Source organism: Cololabis saira, chromosome 9 (genome assembly GCF_033807715.1).
Source record: "Cololabis saira isolate AMF1-May2022 chromosome 9, fColSai1.1, whole genome shotgun sequence".
Classification (NCBI taxonomy): Eukaryota; Metazoa; Chordata; class Actinopteri; order Beloniformes; family Belonidae; genus Cololabis; species Cololabis saira.
The window spans coordinates 48,779,665-48,807,647 of record NC_084595.1 but is presented as its reverse complement, the minus strand read 5'-3'; the positions used below and the strand labels follow the sequence as shown (position 1 = coordinate 48,807,647).

Genomic DNA, 27,983 nt, shown 5'->3' with positions numbered 1-27,983 from the left:
CCGATTGGCACTAACGGACCGTACAACCTCATTATGCCAATTATTACAGTTTTTGCGATATTCACCTTTAATTTTTTTTTATTTCCATTTGACTTTGGACGCTTGTTGCTAGGCAACAGGTTATCGTATAGACATGATACAAATGTTTCCCGACTCAGCACGCTGTGGACTTCAATATGTTCAAATTTCATGAAGCTGCGATTTAAGGAAATCTTATGTCAAAATCCATGCCAAATGGCCCCATTCATTCGGATGGGGTTTTTTACCATGGTGAAACGTAGCCTGAACCGGAACGTGCACCCATGCATGGCATACATCGTTAGATGCGTCTCCATCGTGAGGGATGAAATGAAATGAAATTTTGCCCCCCTAAACGCGCCCCAAAAGTCACCAAATTTTGCACGCAAGCCAGGCCTGGCGAAAAATTTGATATTTAATGGTTTACATTAATGGGCGTGGCCTAATGGTTCAACAGCACCCCCTAGAAAACTTTGTGCCTCAAGCCCCACAATACAGTTTGACGTATATGCACGAAAATCGGTACACACCTGTATCATGTCGCAACTTAAAGAAAAGTCTCTTGGCGCCATGGCCGAAACCGAACAGGAAGTCGACCATTTTGAATTAATATTGTAATTTTGGCGCAATTTATGCCATTTCTTCGGCTGTTAATTCGGCCCGAACCGTAATGTGCAACCAGGTGTGTTATACATCAAAATGTATGTCTCGATCCTGCAAAGATGGACATTACTTTTCTCAGTCAAAAGCGTTACCGTGGCGACGATAGACGTCAAAAAGCGCGTCCCCCTTTCATCTGATTGGTCCATATTTGATAGTTTCTACTTTCTTCCATAACTCATGAATGGTTTGACATAAAGAGTCGTGGGTGGTGTCATCTGACTCTGTTCTGACTCCACCTTAATTGGTGCAAATTAGCCCCGCCCCTTATTCTGATTGGTCGATATTTGATAGATCCTATTTTCTGCCATAACTTTTGAATGATATGACATACATAGTTTTGGGTGGTGTCATCGGACTCGGTTTTAACTCCTTCACCTTAATTGGTGCAAATTAGCCCCGCCCCTTTTTCTGATTGGTCGATGTGTGATAGTTCTGATTTTCTGCAATAACTTTTGAATCGTTTGACATAAAGACTTGTGGGTGGTGTCATCTGACATGGTTTTGAGTCCTTGAACATAATTGGTGTAAATCAGCCCCGCCTCTTCATCTGATTGGTCGATATCTGATAGTTCCTATTTTCTGCCATAACTTTTGAATGGTTTGATATAGAGAGTCGTGGGTGGTGTCATCCACTAAATGTCCAGGCCTGAAGACATCTACATGCAAGTCATACAAGCGCTTCCACTGCAGCCTGAACGGTGCGCAGGCCCGTTCATCGCTGCTTGCAGCTTTAATTTGTGCTTGTTTTCTTGGCAAACAACGTACAATGAAAGATAATCTTTTACATAGCTTTTCTCCAGTTTGGTGGTCTCACCCTTTGCTTAAATTACCCTCAGTGATGCATATCTAAACCACTTGGAAAACTGTAACAATGTGAGGGAAACTGCTACTGAACTTACGTTTCAGATTTACTTAGGTGAATCTATCTAACTCATTTTCAAATATTTTTAGAAATTGACATAAAAAATAGTATTATATTTAATTTAATATAAGTATTATATTTTATATATATATTTTATATAAGTATTATATTTAATTTTTCTCTTTAGCATGCGCTAAGGGGCGGTTTGCGGCCGAGTGCGACGCGGCAGGGATGAGAATCAGCACCTCCAAGACCGAGGCCATGGTTCTCCACCGGGAAAGGGTGGCATGCCTTCTCCGGGTGGGTGGAGAAGTCCTGCCTCAGGTGGAGGAGTTTGAGTATCTCGGGGTCTTGTTCACGAGTGTTGGACCACACCCAGTGATCATGTGGACTGTTATAAATGTATATGAACATTTCAGGATTATGAATTCCAAGTGAAAGCCAGACTTTGGTTTCGTCCTGGGGCCAAAGTTTATGCTGCATGACTCCAGACCAGATAACAGACTCCATGGGGTTTACGACACCTGGGAGGGGGGTCAGACGCAGTATAGCCCCCACAAACCCAGCAGGGTTCCTGCCAGACCTGGAGGAACAAAGGAAAAGACAACGCAAAGGGACCAGGAACAGACTCCCTGGGGTTACGACACCAGGGGGGTTCAGACGCAGTGGAGCCCCCAGGAAACCAGTGGAGGGTCCTGAAGGGGGGGGACTGTCTCTCACAGTAAAACCGCCCCCAAGCCCAAAAGCGGGGAGCACCCAATCACTGGCCGCGGGCTGGTGACGTCACGCAGCCCGCGGAACTCAAAGCCCCCTTCCTGCCCAGCGCTCGCTCTCTCTCTCTCAGCCAGCGGACCAAACGGACGTTCCTGCCGACGGTGCAGCCGCTGCCGCATCTACTCCCCGAGAGCCTGGGGCGGGGAGGGAGCCGTTCAGGACCTGCATTAACAGGCCGGGCGTAAAATCCGATACCAGAGCGCTGCGCTCTCAACTCTCTCTGTCTGCTAACTCCTTTCTTCCTTCGAGCACTTTCCCCACACCAGGGACCGTGCCGTCCAGGACGACTGCTCCGCCAGAACCCGCCGTAGAAACTCCAGCCTTGGACCCGCGAACCCCTCCCGCAGCCCGGCGACACACACGGGACGTGAGCCGACGTTCCGAAGGAGGAACCGGCCCCCCGTGCGCAACGAGGCCGTTGTTGAGGCCGCGGTCAGGACCAGAGAGCCGGCGTGAGGCGCCGCTGCAGCAACTGTTGCCCTTTTCTTTTTGAAGTAGGAGCAGGACAGAGACTGAGGGACCGCTCGCTATCGGAGCATCCCCGCCAGAAGCGATCGGCGGTGGGATCAAAGCTGTACCGGAACTCTCCGACACCGGGAACCTCCGGCAGGAACCCGGTCACCACCTACAGAGCCCGCAGCCCAGATCCAGAATCCAGAGGAGACATGAGGTGGTGTTTGGGCGATCAGTCAGTTAGAACGGTGTAAAGCTGAATTTATGTTTAATGAGATTACTGTATGCGTATTACTGTACGTTATCATTATTGTGTTTTTATCATCTTTATTATTATTGCTTTGATTTATTTTTTTTAATTCCGTGCATTTAACTTTCATTTCATTTCTATTGTCTAATGTTTTTCTAGTTAATTAATGGTTTTATAATAAGTAGTGTGCCATCAGGTTTATTTGGGTATTTATTTACACCTGCTTTGATACCCGTATGTAAATAAATTCTGATTGATTTTTAATGAGTTGTTGTTATTTCATGCAAAATTTGGTCACAATTGGTTTGTTTGACAGAGCTCAGAGCTCGAACTGCACGCCTTCAATTACTGTATACTAGGCAAAAACCTTAATTTCTGAGACTGATTTTCTGCTGTTAAAAGTTATCATTTCCCTGGGTTAAGGCCCAGGGTGGTGCCCCGAGGATTTTATTTAAAATATTGATCATTCAATTTGATAAATAGTCAACTTTATTAATTATTAATAATTATTAATAAAATTATTAATAACCCTTCGATAACTGGACAGCCAAGCTACCTGAGTTGCACAACACGAGACAGGGAACGATGGAGCGTGAGATTGACAGACGGATCTATGCAGCGTCCGCAGTTATGCGGTCGATGTACTGGACCGTCGTGGTGAAGAGGGAGCTGAGTTGAAAGGCGAAGCTCTCGATTTACCAGTCAATCTACGCACCTACCCTCACCTATGGTCATGAACTTTGGGTAGTGACCGAAAGGAAAGGATTGCGGATACAAGCGGCCGAGATGAGTTTCCTCCGCAGGGTGGCTAGACGCTCCCTTCAATTCAATTCAATTCAATTTTATTTATATAGCGTCTAATACAACAGAGTTGTCTCTAGACGCTTTCCAGAGACCCATACCCAGAACATGACCCCCGAGCAGTTATTACATAAACAATGGCAGGTAAAAACTCCCATAGTGGGAGAAAAACCTTAAGCCAAACAGTGGCAAGGAAAAACTCCCCTTTAGGAGGGAAGAAACCTTGAGCAGGACCAGGCTCGTAGGGGGGGACCCTCCTGCCGAGGGCCAGACTGGTGGGTCAGGGACGGCAACAGCACAGCAGGCAGGTGGAAGCAGCAACGGGATGACCAGGGGTGGGGACCGCAGGCCAGCACGCAGCTCCCGAAGCTCCGGCCCAATCATCAGGTCCCAGGTTGGGGTGCAGGGTCGGGGAAGGGTTGAAAAGGGGCAGGGCCAAGGAGAGGAGTCTTGACGGACAAACCTTCTCCCCCGCCTGCCCGGGCTGTTACCCTGCCCCCCTCACTCCCACACTGCAGGTTCCGGTGTCCGGCAAAGGATGCTGCAACATGGACAAAAGAGAGAAAAGGGAGGAGAAGGGGGGGCCAGCACAAGAAACTACAGGAGCGACTCTGACACACTAAAGTTTACACTACCTAGAGATTTACCAACACCAGCTAGAGGTTTACTAAACACTAACTTTAGGCTTTACTAAACAGAAATGTTTTAAGTTTATTTTTAAAGGTGGAGGTGGTGTCAGCCTCCTTAACCCAGATTGGAAGTTGGTTCCATAGTAGTGGTGCCTGATAGCAGAACGCCCGCCCTCCAAATCTACATTTGGATACTCTAGGAACTACGAGTAAACCTGCACTCTGAGAACGGAGAGCTCTGACAGGAACATAAGGCACTATCAGGTCTTGCAAATAATGCCCTTAGAGATAGGGTGAGGAGTTCGATCACCCGGGAGGAGCTCGGAGTCGAGACGCTACTCCTTCACATTGAGAGGAGTCAGCTGAGGTGGCTTGGGTATCTGTATCGGATGCCTCCTGGACGCCTCCCTAGGGAGGTGTTCCAGGCATGTCCCACCGGGAGGAGACCCCGGGGAAGACCCAGGACACGCTGGAGAGACTATGTCTCTCGGCTTGCCTGGGAACGCCTCGGACTCCCCTCGGAGGAGCTGGAGGAAGTGTCTGGGGTGAGGGAAGTCTGGGCATCTCTGCTGAGGCTGCTGCCCCCGCGACCCGGGAACGGATAAGCGGGCGGACGATGGATGGATGGATCTTTAGCATGCCAGTAATAATGCATTATAAAAAAAGGTGTGTTCTTGTCTTTGATCTTTGCCACCAATAAAGAACATGACCCCCGAGCAATGATATTGCATATCACATACTTTTCAAAGTCATGCTGCTCTACAGTACTTTGGTTATCTTCAATGTTGCCATAGAGACAAATCTAGTGATGGTTGCTTCACCAAAATGTCATGCAAAGCCAAAGAAATACACTATCAGGGTACCTTGGCAGTAGAAAGCCAAGACCAAGGGCTCATGATCACTGGCGTCTTTGCATTAGGGGCCGGTGGGGCACGGCCCCACCAGAGTGCGCTGCTGCGCAGGGGAAGATTATGTGTCATTAAACATAAGTTCATAATAAATTTGTCTCCAATGAAATGTCCGCAGTTTTCATTTGATGCAACTTAATTTCATCTGCTGACACTTTTTGTAGTGTAACTGTGTGTAAATAGTTCGCCCTGCCTGATCCAGCCCCTCCTCTGTTTCCGCTCGGTGGGGCACAGCGGAGATGTCCCCTCTGCCTGTAATGTTGTGAACTGGTGAACTGCTGCGCGCGCGTGTACAGCGCACACATTAGTTTCGACAGTGGGGCCGCGAGCTCAGGGCCCCAGAGCGCCTCTCATTGGCTGCTCTGAACCATGCTCTGAACTGAAGCAGACATGTTGAATCGGCGTCGGCCGGTGTCGGTGCTTTTTTTTCCCACCTGCTTTTTTTTACCGGCTCCCCGTACGTGATGACGTTCCGTCTTGTGATTGGCTTTTGACCGTACGTGATGAAGAAGATCACTGATAATTCTGATAATTCCTTGTATATGTTTCTTCTCCCTTTTACCTCCACTATGATCTGCTGCTTCTGACTTTACAGAAGTGTATGTCTCTATATGTTCTCATTTTTGAATCTGTAAATGTCTAAGCAAAATAGTCATAATACATTATATAAATATAATTTAAAAAATGTAACGTCAACTAAGCGCTCACTGATTAATCCGCAATTGCCAAAAAAGACGTTTTGAATGTGAAGACATGGTGAAAAACTACCATCCTAGCTTAACATGGCAAAAAAATACCATCGCGGGGAAAAAATGCACACTTCCGGGGAAAATATTGCAGCCCGATACAATCTGGTACCCACACCGGCGGTCAAACAGCTCACTCTGTGATTGGCTGTTCCCAGAATTTCCCAGAATGCTTTTCGCCGTCATTTGCGGACTGAATAAAAAAAAAACTATTTCTAGCGAGAAATAAATATTTTACTTTCATAATATTCACTCAGTGAATGTACATAATCACTCGCTTGTCTTTTTCAAACCGCGGCAGAATAAAGGCTGATTTATGGTTCTGCGTTACACCAACGCAGAGCCTACGCCGTAGGTTACGCGGCGACGCGCACCGTACGCCGGCTACGTACTTTGATTGATAGGTGACGTTTCATTCTTTCAAAATGAATGAAGTTGACTATATGGTGAGTGTGCGATTTAGCACTTTATCAATTGAGCAGAAGTTGGAAATAAAACGTTTGGGACCACATCGACCGGATGATTTAACCATTTGTCAAGCCGGAAAAGACAAAACGAGGACATTTAATAAGGAATGGTTCAAAAGGAAACTCTGGTTAACCGGGAGCGTCAACGGTGAGTCTAACAGATTTTTATAGTGGAACTGACCATGTACTTATATTCTTTGAATTATAGTGGACTTTGTGTAATGCGCAACTGGCGATACATGTGTGGGTGTGGGTGTGGGGGGGACACAACCTCACATCCCCGACGCTGATGGAGCTGTTTACCTGTCTGTGGTGCTGAAATGGCTGTTTGGCTGTGGTATACTGTGTGGTGGCTTTGTATATTAATTGCTGTGTATTGCATGTGCGCCGTACACGCCATGCTCGTGCACGGTCGTGCTTGTGCATTGTATTCTTATTGTTGTCACGTTGCTGTTTCGATCTTGAGTATTTGATATGAGCCGTTGAACACTGCCCATTTGGTAGCGCTATTGATATGATAATATATGTTGTTAGATTGGCACTGTTTGTGTGATGATGGTATTATTCAGCTGCAATTTTGTGGTCAAAGGTGCTGTGGTCCCTTCTCTCACTTGATACTGATTGCATAAGATTTTCCAGCATGGCCCCACCAAAATTTACAGACCAAAATCGCCACTGCTCATGATGAAGCATTAATATATGATGAGTTGGGAGAAGAAAGAGGTTGGAACTAAAACTTCCTTTGGAAAACAAATAACTTAAAATGGAAGAATTTGTGCTGACTTTTTACATAATAAGTCTGTAAAAGTAAGCCACGTGGTTGAAATCGGTATTCATGTGTTTCACTGTCAAATTCCGATTTTACTGAAGCACTCATGAAAAATACATCCCTTGAGTTGCACTGCAGCTTAAAAAGTTGTTTGACCAACCTGTAACTTGAGCCCCACAGCAGCCTGCTCCACTGCTGCACTGCTCCCTTAAACTAGACAGCTCAGACTCCAGCATCTCCAGTCTGTTCAGGATGGCTTTGATGTCTGGCAGCTGGTTTTCACAGCCACATGCTTGCTTAGGGATATTGATTCGGTGGGTAAAAACGATCTGATTGTCACCATCCACCGTATGTTCCATATGCTCCGTGTTCTGCATGTCCACTGGGGTGCTCTTGTGCTTGAGCTCGGTGCCTCCAGGGGAGTCAAGGTCCACGGAGCAGAAGGAAGTGGAGGGGACGTTGATGTTGTAGACATGGTTGAACACCACTGGCTGGTCAGGATGGGGTAGGGTGAGGTTCTCCTGTGTTTTCTTGGGCATCAGAGCCTCCCTACGGTGACGGATGACCTTCTTGACCAGGCCAGCAGTTGAAATTTCAATAAGTACAGCTGCTGTTACGCAGCTAAAGAGGAAGCCTTTCATCTTCATGGTGACACCCTTACAATGCAGCCTCTGAGAAGGTAGCAGCTGAGTGGAAAACAGTCAGGTAGCTAATGAATGTATTTGCGTAGATTCCTGTAAGTAAAAACAGTACACAGAAAAGTACATACATTAGAATGACAAATTATCTAGGGTTGACTTTTCAGGTTAAACTATTTTCTTTGGCACACTTATACACAAAAATCATGTGAACCCCTTGGGAACTAACTGGTTGTCAGCATCAATTAAATTATGATCTGATCCGATCTTCATCTAGGTCACATTAAAGGGGACCTATTATGAAAAACATGTTTTTTCTTGCTTTAAAGGAGCTTGAGGCTCCTTTTAAGAAATTAGACTCTCTAGCGCCACCCTTCACCACGACGGCCGTTGGGGGTACTGCAGCCAACAGTGAAGCCGGCATGGGAGAACGGGGAGAACGAGCATGCATCTCACCCTGACAACTCAGAGAAGGAGGAATGCAACTGAATTCTGCAGGGTCTGTTCACCCGCCCGGAGGATCCTTCCAGTGTCATGTGACTTTTACGAGCCGTTCAGATTTGTGCATTTTCGTTACATAAGCAAAATGCAAACCACGCCTCGGTCTCCTCCGCTGCTGAAACCACGCCCACAACCAACTCCGCCGGCTGGAGCGTCCGCCAGCTGTTTAGAAGCGGTGGCTGTTTCAACGAGGGACAGTAGAAATTAGGTTTTGCATCGACACTTACCCTCATAAAAGGATCAGTACCAACAATACGGACCCAGCAACTGCACACGAGTCAGCGCTAAGAACGTTTTTATGTTATTTATATTTGTTTACAAGTATGATCTTTGCATGGGCTAAGTATTTAGCTCAGCTCCGGTGTTACTCCGTGTTACGGAGCTCTATTAGTACCGTAATACATTTTTCTTCTGTTTATGGTTTCAGATCTTCCAATGCACCTGAAGCTGTTCAACGACACCTTCAGAAGAAATGCACGGTCCTTACTTGAGCCAGCAATAGTGCATACATGTTATTTATATACAACATATGTTATTTTATTTTTTTTTACAATAAAGTTGCCATTTGTGAACCTTCAGTGTTGTGATTTATTTACAGTAAACATGATTCATTTGTCTTCTAACATAAGAAATGAAATGAGGAATTGGAGTAAATAACTGGTGTACCTGTTTAGAATTCAATTAAATCTTCCTGTGTGAAGACGAGGTGACTAAAGGCTGATTCATGGTTCCGCATTTCACCAACGCAGAGCCTACGGCGTAGGGTACGCGTCGATTTAACGCAGAACCGTAATTCAGGCTTAAGATCCCAGCGCTCTCTGTCCACATTGAAACCGTTAAACTCGCGGCCAGTTAGGACAGTCCAATAGAAAATAAAGCAAAGGAATTGATTTTGTCACTGAAGTTCAATCGCATGGGACACACTTTAATAGTGTACAGAACCGCTGCTCTTCGGCCAGAGCGAGGCTTTGTTCCCTCCCCTGCTACACGTCATTCAGGCAGCCAATCAGCACAGTGCCTCATTATCATAGCCTCCCCTCCCCTCAGAATCCCTCACAGAAGAGGAGGCTAGAAGTGGTTAAAATAGAGACATGGCCTAGAGGCTGAATTTCTGATTTATGTAGAATAAACAAGCTTTTGATTGTTTTTAAGACATTCAAGGCCTGTTTAAAATATACATTAAATGCCATAATAGGTCTCCTTTAATAAACCTGTACAATATGTTTAAGTTGAAAACACTAAAACAATGCATAATTTGTTCTCTCTGTATTAAATAAAACCATTAAACATTAAAAATGCTGGTAGTAAAAGGAGTGTTCCCTGGAGGTAATAGTTTGTCAAACCTCCTTTGGCAACATGGATTTCAAGTAAGCACTGTGGTGGCTCTGGACAACAACAATCTGCACAACATTCAGGAGGAATTTCTGACCGGTCCGTTTTCAAACTGCAAACATATTTGCAGTTTGTCTGGCATGAATGGCTCTGTTGAGGTCATTCCACAGCATCTTTATGGAGGTAAATTTTGAGCTCTGACTGGGCGACTCCATAAGAAGGTTTTTTTTTTTTTTTTTTTTCTGATACCATTACTCTGTGTTCACTTACTTTTTCTCCAGGGGCTCCATGTGGTCATGCTGACCATAGAAATGGGAAAATAGAATGTATCTGTCCGATATCATCTGAAGCACACTGTGTTTGTCGATTATCATGACTTAGAAATAAATGGTCACATTTTATGGCAAATTAATGCAGAAACTAGTAAATTCCAACCAGTAAATTCTAAAACTAGTACATTCAAAAACAGCAATGGCAAAACAATACAATCATAACTGTGTTGCATATTTACTTTTTGTAATTTGTCCTTGCTGTCCCGTATTGATTTGACAACAGATTGGATTCACCATCCATGCAACCACAGAAGGGATTGAAATGTAATGGTATCCCACTAAAAAGTAATTATCCTCCTTCTGTTGTCCCCAACAAAGAGCACCTCCAATTCTGTTGCAGCCTGTGAGTCATTTTAGCCCCTCTGCTCTAAGAGGAGGAGACACACACTTAGTGGGTGTCAATGCGGCGTTCCTTTCACAATTCCTCCAAGGACCAAAGCAGCAATTACTGCAGGGGTGGCGTGTCACCTTGAGGATCTTTGCGAAACCGTCTTTTTCTGACCACGCTCAGGCAGGTTGCCATGAAAGAAATACCCTCAGCAACACCTGCAAGGTAGGGGGCCTTTTTACGCTTACCGCTCCCCAGACCACAACCCAAGCTGACAGATTCATGTTGGTGTGTGGTTAAACCATCTGTTGGATTCCTTTAAAAGCACAAATGAGTTGCTGTAACTGCAAACCAGCAGGTCAGCATTCCTGGACCTGTCTCTTAACAACCACTGAGTTTCCTTTATGATTCATGGTTCTTTAAGTAGATTTGCTGAAACAATGTGCATAATTTGTAGCTGGTGAAGCCAGCCTTGAAACACAATGTTCTTTCTTGTTGTTCACACTGGGAGTTGAGTGTTATTAGGTCCCGAGCACTTACAGTGCGAAGGCCCTATTGTATCTATAGGAATTGTTATTAGGGCCCAAGCACTTACAGTGCGAAGGCCCTATTGTATCTGTAGGAATTATTAGGGCCCGAGCAATTACAGTGTGAAGGCCCTATTGTATCCGTAGGAATTGTTATTTTCCTTCTTCTGACAAAATGAGGGCCTTTTTGCCCCCCTAAAGGTGCCCCAAAAGTCACCAAATTTTGCACGCAAGCCAGGCCTGGCGATACATTTTATATTTCATGGTTTGCATTAATGGGCGTGGCCTAATGGCTCAACAGCGCCCCCTCGAAAACTTTTCTCTCCCTTTTGAATGGTTTGACATAAAGACTCCTGGGTGATGTCATCGGACTCGGTATAGAGTACTTGACCATAATTGGTACAAATCAGCCCCGTCCCTTTTTCTGATTGGTCGATATTTCATAGTTCTTATTTTCTGCCATAACTTTTGAATGGTTTGACATAGAAAGTCGTGGGTGGTGTCATTTCTGATATGGTTATGGCCGGGCGCCATTAGTGCGAGGGCCCGTTCATCGCTGCTTGCAGCTTTAATTAGGGCCCGAGCACTTACAGTGCGAAGGCCCTATTGTATCTGTAGGAATTTTTACTGTCGTTATTCTTCTTTTTCTTTATTTTCCTTCTGACGAAAGGAGGGCCTTTTTGCCCCCTTAAACGTGCCCCAAAAGTCACCAAATTTTGCACGCAAGCCAGGCCTGGTGATAAATTTGATATTTCATGGTTTGCATGAATGGGCGTGGCCTAATGGCTCAACAGCGCCCCCTAGAATACTTTTCTCTCCAATAGCTTTTGAATGGTTTGACATAAAGAGTCGCGGGTGGTGTCATCGTACTCTGTATTGAGTCCTTGACCTTCGTTGGCCTGAATTAGTCCCGCCCCTTCTTCTGATGGGTTGGCCCTATTTTCTGCTATAACTTTTGACTGATTTGACATAGGAAGTCGTGGTTGGTGTCATGTCTGATATGCTTATGGGGGACGGTGGCCATGAGTGCGTGGGCCCGTTCATCGCTGCTTGCAGCTTTAATTTTTTTAAATTTTTATTCTTCTGAAGAAAGGAGGGCCTTTTTGCCCCCCTAAACGTGCCCCAAAAGTCACCAAATTTTGCACGCAAGCCAGGCCTGGCAAAAAATTTGATATTTGCATTTGATAGTTTGCATTAATGGGCGTGGAAAAATGGCTCAACAGCGCCCCCTAGAAAACTTTGTGCCTCAAGCCCCACAATACGTTTTGACGTACATGCACGAAGATCGGTACACACCTGTATCATGTCGCAACTTAAAGAAAAGTCTCTTGGCGCCATGGCCGAAACCGAACAAGAAGTCGGCCATTTTGAATTAATCGTGTAATTTTGGCGCAATTTATGCCATTCCTTCGGCAGGTAATACGGCCCGAACCGTAACGTGCACCCAGGTGTGTTATACATCAAAATGTGCGTCTCCATCCTGCAACGAGGTGCATTACTTTTCTCAGTCAAAAGCGTTACCGTGGCAACACTAGATGCCGAAAAGCACGCCCCCCCTTCATCTGATTGGTCCATATGTGATAGTTCCTACTTTCTGCCATAACTTTTGAATGGTTTCACATAGCGTGGTGTCATCTGACTCGGTTTTTAGTCCTTGAACATAATTGGTGCAAATTATCCCTGCCCCTTCATCTGATTGGTCGATATCGGATAGTTCCTACTTTCCGCCATAACTTTTGAACGGGTTGTGATAAAGACATGAGGGTGGTGTCATCGGACTCAATATTGAGTACTTGACCTTCATTGGCATGAATTAGCCCCGCCCCTTCTTCTGATTGGTCAATATGTGATTGTTCCTACTTTCTGACATAACTTTTGAACGGGTTGTGATAAAGACATGAGGGTGGTGTCAACGGACTCGATATTGAGTACTTTACCTTCATTGGCATGAATTAGCCCCGCCCATTGATCTGATTGGTCGATATCTGATAGTTCCTACTTTCTGCCATAACTTTTGAATGGTTTGATATAGAGTCGGGGCTGGTGTCATCCGCTAAAGGTCCAGGCCTGAAGAATCTACATGCAAGTCATACAAGCTCTGCCACTGCAGCACGTCTGAACGTGTATAAGGGTGCGAGGGCCCGTTCATCGCTGCTTGCAGCTTTAATTCTTTTTGCATTTATATATTGAAATATAATGAAAATGTTATCTGTCTCTAGTCAGCACTGGAACCAAAAAAATAAGTAATTGAATATAGAATATGGATTCATTCCACAGACTTGATCTTTTTCAAATGTCTGGCTCAGTCTGACTTTACTTAATTGAAGTTTTTACCCAACTTGTACAGACCCTGACCCGGATAATTTCCAACCGGTAATAAAACTGCTCTGTGTTTTGACAGCTTTACAGGTGACTGCATTCAAAATAAAATGGTCTGCAAGCTGACTTAAAAAATGTATGATTAAAAGTGTATATAACACAATATAACTGTGTGGTTGATAATGTACAACAGGGTTTAACTTATCCTTCCACACGGGAATGAGTCACTCTCATGTAGGATTGGGTAAAAACATAATCACTGGCCTTTTCATAGGCTGAGCATCGGAACGTAAAACCTCCACAGCACCCCATGATTAGACTAGCAGGTATGAACTTCTACTTTGTCATGCTATGCAGAACGGAAGGATGAATCTCTATCCTGCAAAGAAGAAGCCATATGTGAACATGATCAAAAACTGCTGCTGTTTTGTGTCCTTATTTATTAGGGCCCGAGCACCTTCAGTGCGAAGGCCCTATTGTATCTGTATTTTTTTTGAATTTTTTTTTTTTTTCTTTCTTTTTCTTTCTTCTGACAAAAGGAGGGCCTTTTTGCCCCCCTAAACGTGCCCAAAAAGTCACCAAATTTTGCATGCAAGTCAGGCCTGGCGAAAAATTTGATATTTAATGGTTTACATTAATGGGCGTGGCAAAATGGCTCAACAGCGCCCCCCGGAAAACTTTGTGCCTCAAGCCCCACAATACGGTTTGACGTACATGCACGAAAATCGCTACACACCTGTATCAGTACACAACTTAAAGAAAAGTCTCTTGGCGACATGGCCGAAACCGAAGAGGATGTCGGCCATTTTGAATTAATCGTGTCACTTTGGCGCAATTTATGCCATTCCTTCGGCAGTTAATACGGCCCGAACCGTAACGTGCACCCAGGTGTGTTATACATCAAAATGTGCGTCTCCATCCTGCGACAACACGCATTACTTTTCTCTTTCAAAAGCGTTACCGTGGCGACGCTAGAGGCCAAAAAGCGCGCCCACCCTTCATCTCGTTGGTTCAGACAGAAAAAACTTTGCGCCTCAAGCCCCATAATACGGTTTGACGTACATGAACGAAAATCGGTACACACCTGTATCATGTCGCAACTTAAAGAAAAGTCTCTTGGCGCCATGGCCGAAACCGAACAGGAAGTCGGCCATTTTGAACATTCTGAATTAATCGCGTAATTTTGGAGCAATATGAGCCATTCCTTCGAGAATTAATACGGCCCGAACCGTAACGTGCACCCAGGTGTGTTATACATCAAAATGTCTCTATCATGCGACTACGCGCATTACTTTTCTCTTTCAAAAGTGTTACCGTGGCGACGCTAGATGCCAAAAAGCGCGCCCCCCTTCATCTGATTGGTCCATATTTGATAGTTCCCCAAAAGTCACCATATTTTGCATGCATGGCAGGCCTGGCGATAAATTTGATATTTCATGGTTTGTATTAATGGGCGTGGCAAAATGGCTCAACAGCGCCCCCCGGAAAACTTTGTGCCTCAAGCCCCACAATACGGTTTGACGTACATGTACGAAAATCGCTACACACCTGTATCATGTCCCAACTTAAAGAGGAGTCTCTTGGCGCCATGGCCAAAACCGAACAGGATGTCGGCCATTTTGAATAAATTGTGTCATTTTGGCGAAATTTATGCCATTCCTTCGGCAGTTAATTCAGCCCGAACCCTAACGTGCACCCAGGTGTGTTATACATCAAAATGTGCGTCTCCATCCTGCGACAACACGCATTACTTTTCTCTTTCAAAAGCGTTACCGTGGCGACGCTAGACGCCAAAAGGCGCGCCCCCCCTTCATCTGGTTGGTTCAGACAGAAAAAACTTTGCGCCTCAAGCCCCATAATACGGTTTGACGTACATGAACGAAAATCGGTACACACCTGTATCATGTCGCAACTTAAAGAAAAGTCTCTTGGCGCCATGGCCGAAACCGAACAGGAAGTCGGCCATTTTGAACATTCTGAATTAATCGCGTAATTTTGGAGCAATATGAGCCATTCCTTCGAGAATTAATACGGCCCGAACCGTAACGTGCACCCAGGTGTGTTATACATCAAAATGTCTCTATCATGCGACTACGCGCATTACTTTTCTCTTTCAAAAGTGTTACCGTGGCGACGCTAGATGCCAAAAAGCGCGCCCCCCTTCATCTGATTGGTCCATATTTGATAGTTCCCCAAAAGTCACCATATTTTGCATGCATGGCAGGCCTGGCGATAAATTTGATATTTCATGGTTTGTATTAATGGGCGTGGCAAAATGGCTCAACAGCGCCCCCCGGAAAACTTTGTGCCTCAAGCCCCACAATACGGTTTGACGTACATGTACGAAAATCGCTACACACCTGTATCGTGTCCCAACTTAAAGAGGAGTCTCTTGGCGCCATGGCCAAAACCGAACAGGATGTCGGCCATTTTGAATAAATTGTGTCATTTTGGCGAAATTTATGCCATTCCTTCGGCAGTTAATTCAGCCCGAACCCTAACGTGCACCCAGGTGTGTTATACATCAAAATGTGCGTCTCCATCCTGCGATAACACGCATTACTTTTCTCTTTCAAAAGCGTTACCGTGGCGACGCTAGACGCCAAAAGGCGCGCCCCCCCTTCATCTGGTTGGTTCAGACAGAAAAAACTTTGCGCCTCAAGCCCCATAATACGGTTTGACGTACATGAACGAAAATCGGTACACACCTGTATCATGTCGCAACTTAAAGAAAAGTCTCTTGGCGCCATGGCGGAAACCGAACAGGAAGTCGGGCATTTTGAACATTCTGAATTAATCGCGTAATTTTGGAGCAATATGAGCCATTCCTTCGAGAATTAATACGGCCCGAACCGTAACGTGCACCCAGGTGTTATACATCAAAATGTCTCTATCATGCGACTACGCGCATTACTTTTCTCTTTCAAAAGTGTTACCGTGGCGACGCTAGATGCCAAAAAGCGCGCCCCCCTTCATCTGATTGGTCCATATTTGATAGTTCCCCAAAAGTCACCATATTTTGCATGCATGGCAGGCCTGGCGATAAATTTGATATTTCATGGTTTGTATTAATGGGCGTGGCAAAATGGCTCAACAGCGCCCCCCGGAAAACTTTGTGCCTCAAGCCCCACAATACGGTTTGACGTACATGTACGAAAATCGCTACACACCTGTATCATGTCCCAACTTAAAGAGGAGTCTCTTGGCGCCATGGCCAAAACCGAACAGGATGTCGGCCATTTTGAATAAATTGTGTCATTTTGGCGAAATTTATGCCATTCCTTCGGCAGTTAATTCAGCCCGAACCCTAACGTGCACCCAGGTGTGTTATACATCAAAATGTGCGTCTACATCCTGCGACACCACGCATTACTTTTCTCTTTCAAAAGTGTTACCGTGGCGACGCTAGACGCCAAAAGGCGCGCCCCCCCCTTCATCTGATTGGTCCATATTTGATACTTCTCCAAAAGTCACCAAATTTTGCATGCAAGCCAGACTTGGCGATAAATTTGATATTTCATGGTTTGCATTAATGGGCGTGGCCTAGCGGCTCAACAGCGCCCCCTAGAATACTTTTATCTGCCATAACTTTTGAATGGTTTGACATAGGAAGTTGTGGGTGATGTCATGGGACTCTGTAATGAGTCCTTAAGCTTCGTTGGCCTTAATTAGCCCCGCCCCTTCTTCTGATTGGTTGTCCCGATTTTCTGCTATAACATTGGAATGGTTTGACATAGAGAGTCCTGGGTGGTGTCGTCAGATTCTTTATGGAGTCCTTGACCTTCATTGGCCTGAATTAGCCCCGCCTCTTCTTCTGATTGGTTGTCCCTTTTTTCTGCTATAACTTTTTAATGGTTTGACATAGGAAGTCGTGGGTGGTGTCATGGGACTTTGTACTGAGTTCTTAAGCTTCGTTGGCCTTAATTAGCCCCGCCCCTTCTTCTGATTGGTTGTCCCGATTTTCTGCCATAACTTTTGAATGGTTTAACATAGAGAGTCGTGGGTGGTGTCATGGGACTCGGTATTGAGTCCTTGACCTTCATTGGCCTGAATTAGCCCCGCCCCTTCTTCTGATTGGTTGTCCAGATTTTCTGCCATAACTTTTGAATGGTTTGACATAGAGAGTCGTGGGTGGTGTCTTTTCTGATATGCTTATGGGGGGCGGTGGCCATGAGTGCGAGGGCCCGTTCATCGCTGCTTGCAGCTTTAATTTTACTTGTTTTTTTTTTTTTTTTCTGTGTGTGGTAAAATATAAAACGGGGTATTCTGTCGAACCCTTTAAAAAAATGTTTACTGTGTAATATGCATTACATGGACTACCCAATAAAGAAACATGAAAAAATTAAAGCTGCAAGCAGCGATGAACGGGCCCTCGCACTCACGGCCACCGCCCCCCATAAGCATATGAGAAATGACACCACCCACGACTCTCTATGTCAAACCATTCAAAAGTTATAGCAGAAAATCGGGACAACCAATCAGAAGAAGGGGCGGGGCTAATTAAGGCCAAAGAAGCTCAAGGACTCATTACAGAGTCCCATGACACCACCCACGACTCTCTATGTCAAAACATTCAAATGTTATAGCAGGAAATAGGGACAACCAATCAGAAGAAGGGGCGGGGCTAATCTCGCCAATTATGGTCAAGGACTCAATACCGAGTCCCATGACACCACCCACGACTCTTTATGTCAAACCTTTCAAAACTTATGGCAAAGAAAAGTATTCTAGTGGGCGCTGTTGAGCCGTTAGGCCACGCCCATTAATGCAAACCATGAAATATCAAATGTATCGACAGGCCTGGCTTTTCTTTAAGTTGCGACATGATACAGGAGTGTACCGATTTTTGTTCATGTACGTCAAACCGTATTATGGGGCTTGAGGCGCAAAGTTTTTTCTGTCTGAACCAATCAGATGAAGGGTGGGCGCGCTTTTTGCCGTCTAGCGTCGCCACGGTAATGCTTTTGAAAGAGAAAAGTAATGCGTGGTGTCGGAGGATGGAGACGCACGTTTTGATGTATAACACACCTGGGTGCACGTTACGGTTCGGGCCGTATTAATGACCGAAGAAATGGCATAAATTGCGCCAAAATTACACGATTAATTCAAAATGTTCAAAATGGCTGACTTCCTGTTCGGTTTCGGCCATGGCGCCAAGAGACTTTCCTTTAAGTTGCGACATGATACAGGTGTGTACCGATTTTCGTGCATGTACGTCAAACCGTATTGTGGGACTTGAGGCACGAAGTTTTATCTGTATGGACCAATCAGATGAAGTGGGGGCGCGCTTTTTGGCGTCTATCATCGCCACGGTAACGCTTTTGACTGAGAAAAGTTATGCACGTTATTGCAGGATGGAGACGCACATTTCGATGTATAACACACCTGGGTGCACGTTACGGTTCGGGCGAAAAAGCGGCTGAAGGGATGGCATAAATTGCGCCAAAATTACATGATTAATTCAAACTGGCCGACTTCCTGTTGGGTTTCGGCCATGGCGCCAGGAGACTTTTTTTTAAGTTGTGCTATGATACAGGTGTGTACCGATAAAGGACGATAAAGGAAGCTCTGAAAACCTTAAAAAACCATGGTTTACTATAGAACTTAGGAAATCTGCTTTAAAGAAAAACAAGCTTCATAAAAGGCATTTACAAAGTCCTAGTCCTTTAAATTGTGCTACATAAAAAAATTATAGGAATAAATACAACCACCTTATTAGAAATAAATAAATGATCTATGGATAATATTGAAAGAATCACTCAACAAGAAAAAAAATCATCTATTCCAGCCCAGTCTACATTTCAGGATGGTGCATAAGATAACAGAGCATACACAAATTGCTAATAAATTCCATGATTTCTTTATAAATGTGGTTCCACGTCTTGCAAAAAATATTGAAAATGTTCATGGTTCTCCTTCTAACTATAAATGAAGGTTATCCCTCTTTAAAGAAGACCTATTATGAAAAACATAGGAACATACAATGACATAGTTATGCTGATTCTTTAATATTTGTCTTTAAATTTGTCTCAAATCAAACTGTCTGCTGTTTCTCATCATTTGGGCCGACCACCCGTCATGTGGGGTAACCAACGAATCGCAATTTTGTACCAAATTCAAAATTTAATGTCTATCAGTTTTGGTATAATATAAATCTAAAATAAATATAAATCATTGGTATAGTATGCATAAATGGCTTTATGAGGGTGACACTTCCATTATAGATAAAATGTATTTCAAAATGGTTTTCAAAAAGCAAAGGACATATGAGTCTATCTTTCTTGAAAAGTTAATTTAATTACTGATACTTATTAAAATATAAATTTTGTTAAGGAAATCTATTAATTTTGAGATAAATAACTCAAAGGCCTAATACATTATTGACACACAACTGTGATTCAGGCTTAAAGCTCCCCTGCTACACGTCATTCAGGCAGCCAATCAGCACAGAGCCTCATTAACATAGCCCCCCCTCCCCTCAGAATCCCTCATAGAGAAGGTTAGAAACGGTAAAAATAAAGACATGGCCCAAAGGCTGAATTTCTCATTTATGTAGAAAAAACATTCAAAAGCTTGTTCTTAAGACATTCAATGCCTGTTTAAAATATACATTAAATGCCATAATAGGTCACCTTTAAATAATTTTTAAGCAAATGAAGCAATTCTCGCCAAATACAGTAAATTCCAGTTGTCCCTGAATGCACCAGTAGGATAATCTGTAATTTTAGAATTCCGACCGGTCCCTGAATGCACCTCCTCCGCGGCGCTGCGCGGTGCCGACCAGATCTCGGCTGAAAGCCGATAATAATATAATAAAATTGCAAAGCTGCTGTGCAATAAGGTGTAATACATGCACTGTAATTATTTTCTGTATAAAAATTGAATGTAAAAAGACGGGTTTGACTCAAAATCAGTGTGGTTTTATTTAAGTGGTCTCTGTCTCGGTAGAGATGAACAAATCGCTGCCGAAATACATCGGTGAAAACTATTCCACAGGATTATTACACCATAGATGTCTTAAGACTACTCTACAATTATGCACACAACAAAAAATACTTACAGATTCGGGACCATGGAGTCGGGCTCGTGAAAACACGAGGTGTCATGTCGTGTGAGTGACGTCACCACGCTGAGCACGCAACAACGTCCCCCCGCTCCCCCCCTCCTCCCTCCTCCCTCGGCCTCCGCTCCGCTGCAGGGCCGGCACACAGAGCCAGTTTGCTTTAAATCCAATGGATTTAAATAAATATTGATTAAAAATCCCGCGTTGTACGCACAAAATATATTTTCACATTACAGTAAACAATATTTTTACGAAGTTTACGAAGCTAATTGGACATGGCATGAAAAAGATATGATTTAATTGTATATGAATACATTTTTGGAAAAAGAGAGTTACAAAGTTCTTCAAAAGCGATATGTACCAGCGTATGATTTTTTAATCCTGTTGTAAGCTATCTGAAACTGCCATTTTATTGTCTTAAGACCAAGCCTATGATTTTAAATTATTATTTTACCAAAAAATTCAGAGTGACGTAAAATGGCAGTTCCCTTCAAGTTATGACCACGATACTCAACACAGTTAATAAGGACGCTTATGACAATAATATGTGTCGATTTCATTGTGATTGGGTGAATGAAACAGCAATGACAGCACATAATTTGATGAAAAATGTATACCTGACCAAAAGGTGGCGCTATGGAGTTCATCCAAGATTGTCATATCCACTTGTTCAGAATGGAAGCCTGATTACATGTATTGATTTTGGGTTAATTCTGACCAATTATGTTTAAGTTACAACAACTTTTATGTTCATGGCGAGACACCGAAATTTTACTACCTCTAACGGCCACGCCCTTCGATAAGAACGTACAGTTTTCTCTGTCAGTCATCGTCAATGTCTTACCTATTATCTGACCAACTTTGAGATCATTAATCTCATCTCGCTTGGAGCACAGATGCATACTAGAAGACATGACAATTCCTGGTGCCAACAGGTGGCGCTACAACCGATCCTGAATATTCCACCACATATGTCTTCAGGCTCAGCCTACAATCATGCACATACGTTTTCGGCCACATAAAATAATGTATTGCTGAATTACAGCCAATTGATGTTTCATGGCGAGGCTTAAAAATGACCTCAAACTTCGCCGAATGACTACGGTCAAGCCCTCTGGTGAAAACTTAAAAGCTTCGCAATTTAGCGTCGGCCATGTGTCTAGATTGTACAAACCAAGTTGTGAGCCAATTCGATAAAATCTCTAGGAGGAGTTCGTTAAAGTACGAGGCCTAGAAATGATCAGAATTCATGAAAAATTACATTTTCTGTTCAAAATGCCGGACTTCCTGTGTAACTTAGACCATGGGTCCAAAAGACTTTTTTGTAGCTCTTTGTCTAATATAATACACACATAAAGGTCATTGCTGTAAGTCAAACCATATTGTGGGGCTCGTCAAAAAACATAAAATAGGTGGCGCTATAGAGCCCATTCTTGTGGACCCATGCCTGTCGCCCATAAAATACGTAATTTTACGCGACTCTGGAAGCGTGTGCAAAATTTGGTGAGTTTTTGAGCATTTTAAGGCCTCCAAAAAGGCAATTTATTTACGGCGAGAATAATAATAATAATAATTAAAGCTGCAAGCAGCGATGAACGGGCCCTCGCACTCACGGCCACCGCCCCCATAAGCATATCAGAAATGACACCACCCACGACTTCCTATGTCAAACCATTCAAAAGTTATAGCAGAAAAAAGGGACAACCAATCAGAAGAAGGGGCGGGGCTAATTCAGGCCAATGAAGGTCAAGGACTCCATACAGAATCTGATGACACCACCCACGACTCTCTATGTCAAACCATTCAAAAGTTATAGCAGAAAATCGGGACAACCAATCAGAAGAAGGGGCGGGGCTAATTAAGGCCAAAGAAGCTCAAGGACTCATTACAGAATCCCATGACACCACCCACGACTCTCTATGTCAAAATATTCAAATGTTATAGCAGGAAATAGGGACAACCAATCAGAAGAAGGGGCGGGGCTAATTTTCGCCAATTATGGTCAAGGACTCAATACCGAGTCCGATGACACCACCCACAACTCTTTATGTCAAACCTTTCAAAAGTTATGGGAGAGAAAGGTATTCTAGTGGGCGCTGTTGAGCCGTTAGGCAACGCCCATTAATGCAAACCATGAAATATCAAATGTATCGACAGGCCTGGCTTTTCTTTAAGTTGCGACATGATACAGGTGTGTACCAATTTTCGTTCATGTACGTCAAACCGTATTATGGGGCTTGAGGCGCAAAGTTTTTTCTGTCTGAACCAATCAGATGAAGGGTGGGCGCGCTTTTTGCCGTCTAGCGTCGCCACGGTAACGCTTTTGAAAGAGAAAAGTAATGCGTGGTGTCGGAGGATGGAGACGCACGTTTTGATGTATAACACACCTGGGTGCACGTTACGGTTCGGGCTGAATTAATGACCGAAGAAATGGCATAAATTGCGCCAAAATTACACGATTAATTCAAAATGTTCAAAATGGCTGACTTCCTGTTCGGTTTCGGCCATGGCGCCAAGAGACTTTCCTTTAAGTTGCGACATGATACAGGTGTGTACCGATTTTTGTGCATGTACGTCAAAGCGTATTGTGGGACTTGAGGCACAAAGTTTTATCTGTATGGACCAATCAGATGAATTGGGGGCGCGCTTTTTGGCGTCTATCATCGCCACGGTAACGCTTTTGACTGAGAAAAGTTATGCACGTTATTGCAGGATGGAGACGCACATTTTGATGTATAACACACCTGGGTGCACGTTACGGTTCTGGCGAAGAAGCGGCTGAAGGAATGGCATAAATTGCGCCAAAATTACATGATTAATTCAAACTGGCCGACTTCCTGTTGGGTTTCGGCCATGGCGCCAGGAGACTTTTCTTTAAGTTGTGCTATGATACAGGTGTGTACCGATAAAGGAAGCTCTGAAAACCTTAACAAACCATGGTTTACTATAGAACTTAGGAAATCCGCAAATTCAAAATTTAATGTCTATGAGTTTTGGTTCAAATATAAATCATTGGTATAGTATGCATAAATGGCTTTATGAGGGTGACACTTCCATTATAGATAAAATGTATTTCAAAATGGTTTTCAAAAATGAAAGGACACATGAGTCTATCTTTCTTGAAAAGTTAATTTAATTACTGATACTTATTAAAATATACATTTTGTTAAGGAAATCTATTAATTTTGAGATAAATAACGGTCGCCCCCAATTACTTTTTTAAGGTCGTTGCCCTATTAATGTAGGTTTAAAAACACTAAAATACCTTTGTTTTAAGTTTTCACATATATGCACACTACATTCCAAATGTTTGGAAAATGGCCAAATACATCTTTATTTTAAGTATTTTAAAAATAGGCCTCTCAAAGGCCTTATACATCATTGACCCACAATTGTGATTCAGGCTTAAAGCTCCCCTGCTACACGTCATTCAGGCAGCCAATCAGCACAGAGCCTCATTAACATAGCCCCCCCTCCCCTCAGAATCCCTCATAGACAAGGTTAGAAACGGTAAAAATAAAGACATGGCCCAGAGGCTGAATTTCTCATTTATGTAGAAAAAACCTTCAAAAGCTTGTTTTTAAGACATTCAATGCCTGTTTAAAATATACATTAAATGCCATAATAGGTCACCTTTAAATAATTTTTAAGCAAATGAAGCAACGGTAAATTCTCGCCAAATACAGTAAATTCCAGTTGTCCCTGAACGCACCAGGAGGATAATCGGCTTAGTAGAATTCCGACCGGTCCCTGAATGCACCTCCTCTGCGGCGCTGCGATGTGCCGACCAGATCTCGGCTGAAAGCCGATAATAATATAATAAAATTGCAAAGCTGCTGTGAAATAAGGTGTAATACATGCACTGTAGTTATTTTCTGTATAAAAATTGAATTTAAAAAGACGGGTTTGACTCAAAATCAGTGTGGTTTTATTTAAGTGGTCTCTGTCTCGGTAGAAGACAGAGACATGAAAGACGTGAAAAAAGCGAGCTGCATTACAGACATGCGCCGCCGAAATACATCGGTGAAAACTATTCCACAGGAATATTTCACCATAGATGTCTTAAGACGACTCTACAATTATGCACACAATAAAAAAATACTTACAGATTAGGTTGGGACTCGTGTGAAAACACTGGAGGATTCATGTCGTGTGAGGAACGTCAATACGGTGCGCACGCAACAACGTCTCCCCGCTCCCCCCCTCCTCCCTCCCCCCGCTCCCCCCCTCCTCCCTCCCCCTCGGCCTCCGCTCCGCTGCAGGAGCCAGCTTGCTTTAAATCCAATGGATTTAAATAAATATTCATTACCAATCGTGCGTTTTACGCACCTTAATGCCAAAAATATATTTTCACATCACAGTAAACAATATTTTTACGAAGTTTACGAAGTTAATTGGACATGGCATGACAAAAATATGATTTAATTGTATATGAATACATTTTTGGAAAAAGAGAGTTACAAAGTTCTTCAAAAGCGATATGTACCAGCGTATGATTTTTTAGTCATGTCGAAATGTATCTAAATCTGACATTTTATTGTCTTAAGACCAAGCCTATGATTTTAAATTATTATTTTACCAAAAAATTCAGAGTGACGTAAAATGGCAGTTCCCTTCAAGTTATGACCACGATACTCAACACAGTTAATAAGGATGTTTATGACAATAATATGTGTCGATTTCATTGTGATTGGATGAATGAAACAGCAATGACAGCACATAATTTGATGAAAAATGTATACCTGACCAAAAGGTGGCGCTATGGATTTCAATCCAAGATTGTCATATCCACTTGTTCAGAATGGAAGCCTGATTACATGTATTGATTTTGGGTCAATTTGGACCAAGTATGTTTAAGTTACAACAACTTTTATGTTCATGGCGAGACACAGAAATTTGACCACCTCTAACGGCCACGCCCTTCGATAAGAACGTACAGTTTTCTCTGTCAGTCATCGTCAATGTCTTACCTATTATCTGACCAAATTTGAGATCATTAAACTGATCTCGCTTGGAGCACAGATGCATACTAGAAGACATGACAATTCCTGGTGCCAACAGGTGGCGCTACAACCGATCCTGAATATTCCACCATAGATGTCTTCAGGCTCAGCCTAAAATCATGCACATACGTTTTCGGCCACATAAAATAATGTATTGAATTATTTTATAATATTATATATATTTATATTATAATGTAATGAATTACAGCCAATTGATGTTTGATGACGAGGCTTAAAAATGACCTCAAACTTCGCCGAATCACTACGGTCAAGCCCTCTGCTAAAAACTTAAAAGCTTCGCAATTTAGCGTCGGCCATGTGTCTAGATTGTACAAACCAAGTTGTGAGCCAATCTGATAAAATCTCTAGGAGGAGTTCGTTAAAGTACGAGGCCTAGAAATGATCAGAATTCATCAAAAATGACATTTTCTATTCAAAATGCCGGATTTCCTGTGTAACTTAGAGCATGGGTCCAAGAGACTTTTTTGTAGGGCTTTGTCTGATATAATAGACACATAAAGGTCATTGCTGTAAGTCAAACCATATTATGGGGCTCGTCGAAAAACATAAAATAGGTGGCGCTATAGAGCCCATTCTTGTGGACCCATGCCTGTCGCCCATAAAATACGTAATTTTACTCTGGAAGCGTGTGCAAAATTTGGTGAGTTTTTGAGCATTTTAAGGCCTCCAAAAAGGCAATTCATTTACGGCGAGAATAATAATAATAATAACTAGAAAATTTCATGAAATTTTGATATGGGCATGCCCTACCGCCCATTCGACCCCTCTTGCTGCTTGGGTTTGGGGCTGTAGTGGTTGTGTTTGGGGTGGTTCTATGTCAGTTTGAGGTGTTTACGCTTGTATTGCATTCATTCCTGTGCTCCCAATAGTTAAAAATGGGGCGCGCTTTTTGGCGTCTAGCGCCCCCCACGGTGACACTTTTGACTACTTTTAGTAGTAGTTACAGGTTTGAAACAACAAAAGCTCCCAGTCAGACAATATATCTTTTAAAGGAAGCCATTGCATCTTCTAGAAAAAATTATGCTAAAGTGCATAATGCACTTATTACAAAAGTATTGTTTTTGTAAAGGACACCTGAGCAGGCCTAGCTGTATTCCAGAGATTTTATTTGACGTAACAAATGAAAAATTAGTTTCCCACAAACAAGATCTAGAACTGTTTAATAACTTAAATGGTTACATCATACGAGAGTGAGATGACATTCCTCGACCAAAACCGTAGCAACTTCCTGGACTTATATGGACAGTTGTTAATAGATGAGGAGATGCTACACAATGGTAAACATTTTCCTGTTTTAATCTTTTGAAACATTTTGCTGCTATTAGAATCAAAATGACCTTGTTTTTCTTCTGTTTTTCTCCGGTTAAATGTGTTTGACATCAGTTTGAGAATGTATGTATTCCATGTTCTTTTGTGAAAAAAATTTGCCTTTATGATATTTTCAGATCATTGCATCTTGTACGTATTTACATTTTATACAGCCTCTCAACTTTTTGGGGACTGGGCTTGTACAAGTGCAAGTCCATATAAAAGCAAACACACACACACACACACACACACACACACAAACACACTTACATACTCCAGCATCACAAGCCCGGGTTTAAGTCAACGTAATAGCCATAAAATTGCTTTGAGTTGGTGCTAAGGTTTTAGTTCTTGGGGGATGGTTGGCTTTCTTACTTTTAAGGCTGGCTGCTCTCCACATGGACCTCAAAAAACCAACCCAACGAGAGAAAAGACGGCTTTGTGAAAGAATCTGTAGCCCTTGCAACTCTATGTCCCTAAAAAGAAACAAAAAAAAAGAACAGACAAAGAGAGGAAACTTCTCCAGAGTCCTGGAGGTAGCTCGAGATACTCTTTTCTCCTCTCAGATGCCATATTATGATGTTTAATATGAAGCCAAACAATCACAATGTGAGAATCTGAGTGTGACCCTGAGAAACACAAAGTTGATCCCTCTGTTTGGACTTCCTTCATGGGCACCCTGTGGCCCTGGCTAATGCAGCTGGTTGCTGGCACTGTGGGTATGGACTTAATACAGTCCGCTTTTTTGTTCTATTACTCGTTTTTGTTTGATAGTTAGCCTCTCAAACAGCAACAAAGTCTGGTGCCTGCCTTGGGGGTGAATGTGAGGAGAAATTTACCAGAAAAAAACCTGCTGGCACACATGCATTTGCTGCAACTGATCTAAATTACCCTCTTGTGAAGAAGCAGTGGAGAAACACTTGAGGTTTTATACCTCACACAGTGGAGAGTTGGAAATGCTTTAGTTGAGGTCTGTTTCAAAAGCAATTAGGTCTGTTGCTGTCAGGAATGTAAAATTGATTTTATGGTATAAAAGTGGATTAGAGTGAATGGGTGCACCAATCAGACACCCACTTGTACATCCATTTTCTCAACCAAGGACCCAAAATGAACTGCAAAAGATTGACCAATCTCAGCTGCCATGCATAACAATTAAAACAATGAAGCAGTAACAATAATTCTATTTTTGTTTAAAAAAAAAGATCTGCTGATCTGATGAAAAGGCACATTCTTATGAGCTTCAGAAGACACTGTTTTCTGGTCATGTTTTT

At 43.1% G+C, this 27,983-nt stretch overlaps 1 protein-coding gene across 4 annotated transcripts in view; it reads right to left on the bottom strand.

The window, feature by feature from the left end:
* LOC133450816 (tenascin-like) overlaps window positions 1-27,983 on the bottom strand; it is a 298,463-nt gene that overhangs the window by 84,569 nt on the left and 185,911 nt on the right. For all 4 annotated transcript variants that reach the window (XM_061729719.1, XM_061729721.1, XM_061729718.1 and 1 more), the window contains one exon: window positions 7,501-8,074. In XM_061729719.1, the coding sequence (XP_061585703.1) occupies window positions 7,501-7,987 (487 nt within the window). In that variant the 5' untranslated portion in view covers window positions 7,988-8,074. The remainder of the gene's footprint in view (window positions 1-7,500; window positions 8,075-27,983) is intronic.